General features: G+C 44.6%; 1 protein-coding gene across 1 annotated transcript; it reads right to left on the bottom strand.

The window, feature by feature from the left end:
• Positions 1-228: 228 nt before the first annotated feature.
• On the bottom strand, positions 229-3,936 carry LOC104914743 (dymeclin-like). The gene is made up of 2 exons (XM_019610270.1): positions 3,700-3,936; positions 229-381 (listed from the first exon to the last, which is right to left on the bottom strand). Exons 1-2 carry the CDS (start codon positions 3,931-3,933, stop codon positions 244-246), a joined length of 372 nt encoding a protein of 123 aa, XP_019465815.1. The 5' UTR covers positions 3,934-3,936; the 3' UTR covers positions 229-243.
• Positions 3,937-9,060: the final 5,124 nt, after the last annotated feature.

Below are 9,060 nucleotides of genomic sequence, written 5' to 3'. Positions count from 1 at the left end.
AGAGGTGAGACTACATGTAACACATATGATGAAGAAAATCTCTGTCTCAGCAAATCCTACTTCCTACACACTTCAATTTAATGACTGATCAAGAAAACTCACCCCAACGTTTAGCACAAACCAGCCATATAATTAAACCACACAGATATTGCGATCAACCATGGAGTCCCTCATCCACTGTTACTGATGTTCCAATGTCACAGATACAAACTGTATGTATGTAATTAACTGGAACAGCATATGTTAACTGATGAGCTGAGCACTTACCCTGAGCCTGTCCTTGGGCAAAGCCACAGCTCCCTGCTTGATGATCTCCAGAACGCGCTCCACCGACAGGTCAGCTTCAGCGTGCTCCAACCGGGAGCTGAAGAAACTGATCACCTGTGATAGAGAATCAGAGCACGTCAGCAAATGGAAGGGATCTTTGTATCAATATACACACAAAGCCATTGTTTTCTTTTCCTGGGTTGATGTCTCTGCACTTCTCAAAGCAGTATGTTATTGCTGGGACATCATTAGGTTCACTCTGTGGATGAGACATTGGCCCAGCTGTCAGTGTTCTGCGGGTATTGTGAAGGGGTAGATGAATTCACTGTTGAACACATTCAGCTGAATTAGTCAAATAAGGTTTTCAAACACTGCAAACCTCAGCATTATTCAGCTCTTACCCTTCTCAAGCACACAGGACTTTCAAGGCACTCCTGTTGACTTTTTGTAATTTGGGCCAGAAATTTACTCTAGTTTTCAAGTATTGAAGCAAAACTCCTGTATTTACAATGTCTACTCAACAGAGGGCTCGAGAACAGCCATTAAATGTCTTAGTACAACTTCAAGGGTCTACAGGACTCACTTGGTGATTCAAAGCCATGGCAACTGGAAAAAAAAAGCAAACCCACCAAGCTGCCATTCTCCCCAAGTGAGCCATCCTCGTGTATCTCCCCCATCATGAGGCTAATCCCAGGACCAAGGACCCATATGCTCCCTCTCAGTGTTCTCCTGCATTTCCCCCTGAAGAGCCCAAGCTGATTTTCCCCAGGCATCCCCCTCAGCACAACTTTTGTGTCCCAGCTGATCCTTGAAAGCAGCCCACAGTTAGGTCAGATCAACTTGCATCGCTCTCTAAGCCCAGTAAGTCAAAACAGCAGCCAACAGTTCTCCACTGGAGACATGAGAACCTGCACTTCCAGAGCTCCTTTTGTTGCAAAAGAATACACTTTGGGTACACCGTCCCCTCCTCTAGAGATATGAATGATGGATATGGGGCAAAGCTTAAATCCCTCAGGTCCTTAGAAGGCCCCAGAGGATGGTTGGAGCCATTTTGCACTGTCCTTGGCCCCCTAGTTGGAGCCATGCACAGCACCCACTCTCTGCACACACTGTTGCTAGGTTTCCTGATTTGTAGCCTTCTCTGCAAAGTGGCAATGCCCACAGGTGTCTAAATTACAGCCTCATCACACCAACTAATCTCTGATAATACTCCCAAGTAAAAGGGGGAAAAGTATATTGGCTGCAAAATCTATTTGTTCTGCAGCAACTGGCAGCTGGAGCCAGAACCCATTGCCCTAATTGCACCTCCTAGCTCAGCTGCTGCTCACAAAACAAAGGCAGCTGATGGCATGACTGCTTTGCGATTTGGGTTTGTTGGTCTTCTCCTGATTCCAAAGCGCTAGCCCCCTTTTTGGGCAGCTGGATCTCAGAGCAGCTTTCTCTAGACGCTGCAAAACAACTGAGTGGAACAGGAAGAGATGTTTTGGTTCTGTTTTATACAGCAGAAACACAGCAATCATTCAATGAAAAATACAGGCTTGGCCTGCCTGGCTCTCTTGATATCGCCATGGTCGAGTAAGGCAAGAATTCCCTTCCCCTGGCTGATGCAGCAGGGTTTGCATCCTTACAGACAGGGATGGACTGCAGCGCTGTTGATTGCTAATCCTTGCAAAAAGCAATGGGGTAGGAAGATTGCTGAGTTCAGATGTAAAGGTTTTGCTAAACCACAACGAAGGCAAAAATTAGTGTTAGGCTTTAATCGGAAGGATAAAACACAATCATCAAATGTATACATAAAAAAATGAAGGAAGCTTGCAGGTGCTACCTGAAATCTGGTGGATCCTATTTTAGGAAGCCAAATGCTCCAGTCTGGCTGTGTTTTAAAGATTGCTGTGTTTTAGAGTTACAGATATTATAGTCCGGAGAGCTCCCAATATTTGCACAGCATGTTACAATTACACAGAATTCTGAACTGCTATTTTTGATGTGCAGACTAAAGTTAAAAATATCCCCTTAAATAGTAATACATATCTCTAATCTTTATTTATCATTCTTCTTCAGACAAAATGGAACTGGAGTTTCCACATCACGTTCTTTCTAACCTTGACAGCACAGTACTGCAAAGAGATATGGTTCAGGAGAAAAGCAAGAGATGAGTGATAGGCAGGACATTCCAGAAGAGGCATTTGTGGCTACCGTCCCTGTATGAACTAGAGGACATGGCAGGGTGGAAAAGGAGTCAGCTGAATGCCATCTCTTATTCAGATCTGCAAGCCTGAGAGCTCTCAGCACTTGCCAACTGGTGACAGGTAGATTCTTTAGAAAATCTTTTTTTTTTTTTTTTTTAACATCCTTGCTTCGGTAACAAAGGAGCTATTTAAAAAAGCAGTGTGCTCCCTTGGAAAGCTTTAAATAGTTTTAGAATGTAATTGGCATTATGCTGTAACCCTGCATTAAATACATTTGAGGAGGAACTGTAACTGTTTAAATTGCTGAGGAAAACCTACATTTAGCTGTAACAAAGGAAAGGACACGCTGCTTTCTGTGGGAGGCACGAAGCTGGCAGGTGGAAGGAATTGGCCACCAGGATTTGCCTGGTACTGGACAAGCAGAAGAGGTCTCTCTCTGTCATAGAATCACACAAAGGTTGGGTTGGAAGGGAACTTAACGATCACAGAACTACTGAATGGTTGGGTTGGAAGGGACCCTAAAGCTCCCCAGACCCACCCCTGCTGTGGGCTGGCTGCCCCCAACAGGTCAGGCTGCTCAGGGTCCCCTATGGCCTGGGACACCTCCAGGGATGGGGCACCCTCAGCCCTTCGGGCAGCAGAGCCAGGGCCTCACCACTCTGAATGAGGAGTTTCCTCCTCACACCTGACCTAAATCTTCCCTCTTTTAGTTTAAAACTCCCAAATCCTTCTCCATGGGGCTGCTCTCAGTGAGTTCTTCTCCCAGCCTGTACGCACCTGGGATTGCCCTGACACAGCACCCCGCACTTGGCCTTGCTGAACCTCATTAGGTTCATGTGGGCCTGCTTTTCAAGCCTGTCCAGGTCCCTCTGGATGACATCCCTTCCCTCTGCTGTGTCAGCTGCACCACTCAGCGTGGTGTCATCTGCAAACTGCTGAGACTGAACTCCGTCCCATCATCTGTGTCACTCTTAAAGATGTTGAAGAGCACCAGTTCCAATCAGACCCCTGAGGGAACCACTCATCACTGCACCCACCTGCGTGTCGAGCCACTGACCACAGCTCTCTGGCTGCAGCCATCCAACCAATTCTTTATCCTCCAAATAGCCCAGCCTTCGAACCCATTTCTCTCCAGTTTAGAGATAAGAATCAGTATAGATATGATAGGTATTTCCCACCTCCAAAAATAATAAAAAGATCAAATAAAAAAGCATGCGCAGCCTCGAAATAAGGGATCACCCACGAGATCTATGTTCTGCATGATGTCCTGGAAGGAGGGGTGGGTCCGGAATTGCTCAAACAGATCGCGCTTGTAGAGCAGCGCGTACACCAGGTTGGGGTTGTGATGGAGGGAGTTGGTCAGGCAGGAGTTGATGATCTCCAGCATCATCCGGATCACCTCCTCAATCACATTCAGGTCTTGTGCCTGCAAGAAAGAAATAAAGGTGAGTGTGCCCTTTTCCATTGTAAAACACATTGGGTAACAAGGACAGTTCACAGTGACTAACACAGCTATTGGCTGGTCAGTGTCTCAATGGTGAGCTAATCCAGCATCCCTGAGTATTGGCAAAGAGATCTGTTTTCTCCTGAAATCACCAAAATTTTATCTGGAAAACACAGTGTTCAGCCGCATAGCTTGCTTCTCTCAGCCAGAGCCACTGGCTCATCCCAATGAGCAAATATTGTAGCCAAATTCATTGAATCATTAAGCAGTCTTGGTCTTCCAACATATCAGCATACATTTAATTCAACACATTTTATGTTTGGTCCCAACCAGGGAGGAATAAGGTCCCTCCAGCACATCAAACAACAGGCTGCGAGACCCTACAGGTCTGCCAGGAATGTGAATCACACCAACAGTTGAGTTTTTCTGCATGGTAGGAGCACTGAAACCATTGGCATCTACTCTTACTACCTGCAAAGCAGTCATTTTCTGAGTTATCACTCAGAAAAGGCACTTAAGTACGTGGTAATGAGGCCATACTTGTGACAGATTTCTGCTGGATTCATAGAAACATTAGGACTGGAAAAAACCTCTGCAGTCATTGAGTCAAACCCCAAAACTCCCCTCTATGCCTGTTTAGCAATGCTGTCTGTCTCACTGTGGAGGTTACAGATTCCTTCCTGAATGTGAGGATCTCCTTTTTCAAGACTCAGCCTCAACTACTGGAATTACTGCTGTGCTGACACTAACAATGCAGGCAGAAACCCTCACAAACCAATCACCACAGCTACTTCACCTGTCCATGGGATTGCATTCTCCTTTGACTGAAGCAGTTCAGAACATAGGTGGGTGCTCTGTAGCCTTCTAGTTTGAGTGCTGTGAAATAGCATCCCAGTTAGATGCCATTAAATGCAAATAACGCAAAGTACTGGACAAAACCTGGAACAGCTGCTTCAGCTGGAATCTGAAGAAACACCAAGATCTGCTTAACTCACAGGTCAAGCAATATCTGCCCATCGACTTGCATTTATTTCACAATCAGGTGTGTTATGGTGGCTTTCAAGAAGCTCTGAGCAGTGCCTTAGCTCACTTTTCAATGCAGCAGGATGACCCAGTGACTGAGATAGTATCCTAAAACACACAGGATGGTTGCAAATCCTACAACCCTGTGTACTTCCCCTACACAATGCGAATACAAAGCAAAGATGCTGCCCAAAATCACCAGGTTGGCAGCACGTGCACATATGAAAAGAGAAACTCTCTCACCACTATGGCACAGGTGCTCTACAAGCATCTGAAACCAGATGTTAAAGTTTAAAGGATGCTTCCCTTCACTGAAGGCTTTATTTTGGTAGTTGTAAGGTCACTCAAAGCTGCCCAGTTGTTGAACAGCCGTCCCTGTGGTCTAAGAGCACCTTACACAAGGAATGGAATTTGCTAAGAATAAGCTCCAAAATAACAGACGCGGGACTGAATCTCAGCATCCCTCGTCTATTATCTGTAGAGCTGCATGCTCCTATAGTTAGTGATTACAGAAGAATCTGCAAAGGCTTACAAGTTTCCAAAACAGGCGAAAAAACAAGCAGAAAGCTACGGATGAGACAACGGAGAAATGCTGGAAGGGCAGATAAACGCTGCGTGCGTTTGTTGGTCTGCATCTGCAGTATCAGGGAATGACACCTCCACATACAGACACCGTGTCGGGACAGATAGAATGAAGGTTACAAAAACATCTCGCTCTGGCAGAGAAAAAAAGTTTGTTGCCCTGCAGATTGATTCCCAGAGCAGCTGAGCACAGCTGAAACGCAAAACGCGGATGGCCAAAGCATCAGCACAACAACCCTGCAGGAACACTGCTTTTGGATTGCACAGGCTGCTATAGGAAAAGCCAGATATTGATGTTGGAGAGGACTGGTAGGCGAGTTTCTATCTATTAAAGCAGCAATTAGAAGTAGTAGTACTTTCCCACTGCTTATTATTGACAAATTCATGAGCCATTCACATTGCAAATAATTGCAGTATTCCTTTACCAAACAGCTCTCAGAATGATGCCTCCATCAACAGCAATGAGTGCAAGTCTGCTCCAGTTTTTTTTTTGTTTATGTGCTTAGAGATAACTATGTCCATCATTACGAGAAATGTGGAAGCTAAGGGCTGATTGCCCACTTTCTGAGATAGAAGCCCAAAAGAAAAGTAAATTTCCATCTGAGATGAAAACCTCCCAAAGAATGGGAAGGAGACGCAGGCATAGTGCTGCCATTACCGCTGGTAACCATAGATAAAGCCTCGTGTTTCTTCTTCTGGGTAGAAATTAAATGTAATCACTTCTCACAAATATCCCCATTTTCCAACAGAAGGAGCTAGGCAAAAGGCAGAAGCCTGCTCGTGTTCTGGTTGCACGTGGAACAAGGCAGCAGCCACAGGCAGAGAGCAGTCTCACCGATGGCTGTGTCTCCGTATTACTCTTCTGACCGTGCTATTATGTCTCCATTATTTCCCCATCCCAGATAAAGATGAGCCAGGCACAGTTCTGGGCTGCTAGTGCCTCTTTGTTAGAGGAAAAAGGAACAAACAAGCGATAGTGGCTGCCTGGAAACAGGCAGACACAATACAGAGGGAAACAAAATGCGGGCAGAAATGAGAATGTAATCTGCAAAGAAGAAAGAAAAACAAAAAACAAAAAACCAAAATCCATACCCAAAAATGTGAGTTTGATAAACACTAACAAGAAACACACAGATTGTAGGCAGAAAGCTAAGGCAACCCTTGGGGAGAGCTGGAGCATCCTGGAATACCACTGTTGTCCTTACTGAAATACAGTAAAGAGGTAATGATGCCCTGATTCCAGAGAATTCCAAGGCAACTCTCCAGCTTCTCACTGTTACTCACTCTTAGGAGAAAAAAGGAGGGCTGTCCATGTGGCATTCAGGTTGGATTTGGCAGACTGCTCGTGGCAATGCTGCCATATCGATGAGAGAATACAGAGAGAAAAGGTGGAATGAAGGTTGCAGCCTTACAGTGAATCGCCCTTCTCCAGTTCCATGACAACACATGTAATAGTTTAAATGAGATTCTGTCCCCTCTACTTTAGTGGCATATATGCAGCACAGTAGTCTTGGTTTGTTTATGTCAAACCAAGACAACTTTTGGTCATAATGTTAAACGGTGGGAAAGTTAGGTATTGAGGGAGAAAATTTAGGGCTTGCATGGAAGCAAAACTGAACTATTCCTCAAAACTGAACTCAGTTTTGTCAAGCCATCCCATGGCAGGAAAGCATCAAGCTGTTTCTGAGGACATGCAGGTACCTGAGTGAAGGTGCAACTCTGCAACTCTTTTATAAGAACACCCCATGCAATTTCATGGTTCTGACTCCTTTATAGGCAGTCTGTAGCCCACTGCTCATCACCTGGCTACTGCTTCACTTTTGTGCACTTACTCTTTCAAATCCCAGTGCTAAAACTCTTCACATTGCAATACTTTAATTGATCCCCAGTAAGTCAGGCTCCCAAGTCAGCCTGAAGTTTCTAGACTTTGGCCTAGAATGGTGTTTCCTAAGCTGTTCTGTTAGTAGGCCTTCTCTACTTTCAAAGGAAAGATCAAGCACTCAGACAGACCCTAAATGATGACACGGCACTGAAGTGACGGAGAGACTCAGACCTTGGCATTTTTCATACACTGGGATTCAATCAGGCAACTGCAGAAGGTGTTTTATGATGGAGAACTATAGATAGTCCTGCTTTCTAGCATTTCATCCCAGCCCAGCATCTGGGCTTTTGATTCCAAACTCCATTTTCAGGAACCTCCCATCTAATCCCAATGCTGAATTCCATGCTAGAAAGCCAAGGGTTGGCAAGCTTCCTTCTCCAGCTATTTGCAGATGCCAAAATGACAAATTATAAGGTCCTGTAAAACCTGGGAGGCAACCATCACTAGGAAAGATGGCAATGATTATATTCATACTGTAGAAAATTCAAGTTAAACCTGTGAATTGTATTGTTCTCAAATCACACTTGAAATAAGGTGAAGTCTTCTTGCTGCTGAAAGGAAAAGTTCTCCCTAAAGATTTTCTACTTCTCCTTGAAATGAAGCAGATGAGGGACACGGTTAGGGCTATGTGGGGATGGGTTGGGGTTGGATCTGGTGATCCTGGATCCAGCCTCCATGATTCTGTGATTCTACGATTCAGTATTCCCTAGAGGTATGCGAAGATGCTGTTTAGTTTGACTGGTAGAACAGGAAAGGATGAGTTTCACGTGAAACCCCACCTCCACCATCCGAGGGCAGGCAGATAATTGTGATATAGGCTTTAATTAACAGAACCTGTCTATCCTGAGCAGAGTTCATGGACTTTAAAGAAGTTACTCAAATGAAAAAGTTTCTTATTCCAGCACTCCACATCCAACATAGCTGTAAATTGTCACCAGGAGAGCTGTTGGGAGGTTTTATGCAATAACTACTGCTACACGAACTGAAACTCCGACACTTCCTGATTTGTTCTTTAAATTGCACAGCAGGTCTTACGTAACGTCCACATCACGTTTCACGTTTTTGCATTTAATATGTAACCTTTACTTAATGAACTGCCTAGACCTAAAAGCTTGCTCCTTGAAGATGACTACTGACGAACCTCTTGGAAGCAAGTGATTCTCCAAAAAAGGAACACCCCACATTTTTTGCATTATTACCCTATGTGATACTGAGTAGAAGTATAGAAGCCCTTATTTCTTTCAGAAAGAAGACAGAAAAGCACAACATCTTGGAAAAAGGCAGCAAAGACCAATTAACAGCTTCAACCAAACAGCTTTCACATTTTTCCTTCACACCACCCAAACCCTCCTCTGTGCAGTACAGCAGTTACAGGATTGTAACACATCCATCAGATCCCTGCAGCCTCTTTGTTTATGCATCATCTCTGACTATATCCTATAATATCAACTATTTCCTTCACCCTTGCTACTATATTAGGCAGTAACAACTATGGCACTCACTGCAACACATACATCTAAGAGTGTTTCTAATCATAGAATCATAGAATCACAGAATTACTCAGGTTGGAAGGGACCTCAAGGATCATCAGGTCCAACCACAGCCTACCCATAGAACCCTAACTCTAACAGCCCTCTGCTAAATCAGATCTCCGAGCACCACATCCAAACGGC

Source organism: Meleagris gallopavo, chromosome Z, assembly GCF_000146605.3.
Source record: "Meleagris gallopavo isolate NT-WF06-2002-E0010 breed Aviagen turkey brand Nicholas breeding stock chromosome Z, Turkey_5.1, whole genome shotgun sequence".
Classification (NCBI taxonomy): Eukaryota; Metazoa; Chordata; class Aves; order Galliformes; family Phasianidae; genus Meleagris; species Meleagris gallopavo.
The sequence above is the reverse complement of the archived record's forward strand: the minus strand, read 5'-3'. Positions and strand labels throughout refer to the sequence as shown.

Coding starts and splice junctions, on each gene's coding strand:
- LOC104914743 (XM_019610270.1), bottom strand. CDS start 3,933: ATGTGTTTTACAATGGAAAAGGGCACACTCACCTTTATTTCTTTCTTG. Junction 382..3,699: donor TCATGCAGAACATAGATCTC/GTGGGTGATCCC, acceptor TCTCTATCACAG/GTGATCAGTTTCTTCAGCTC.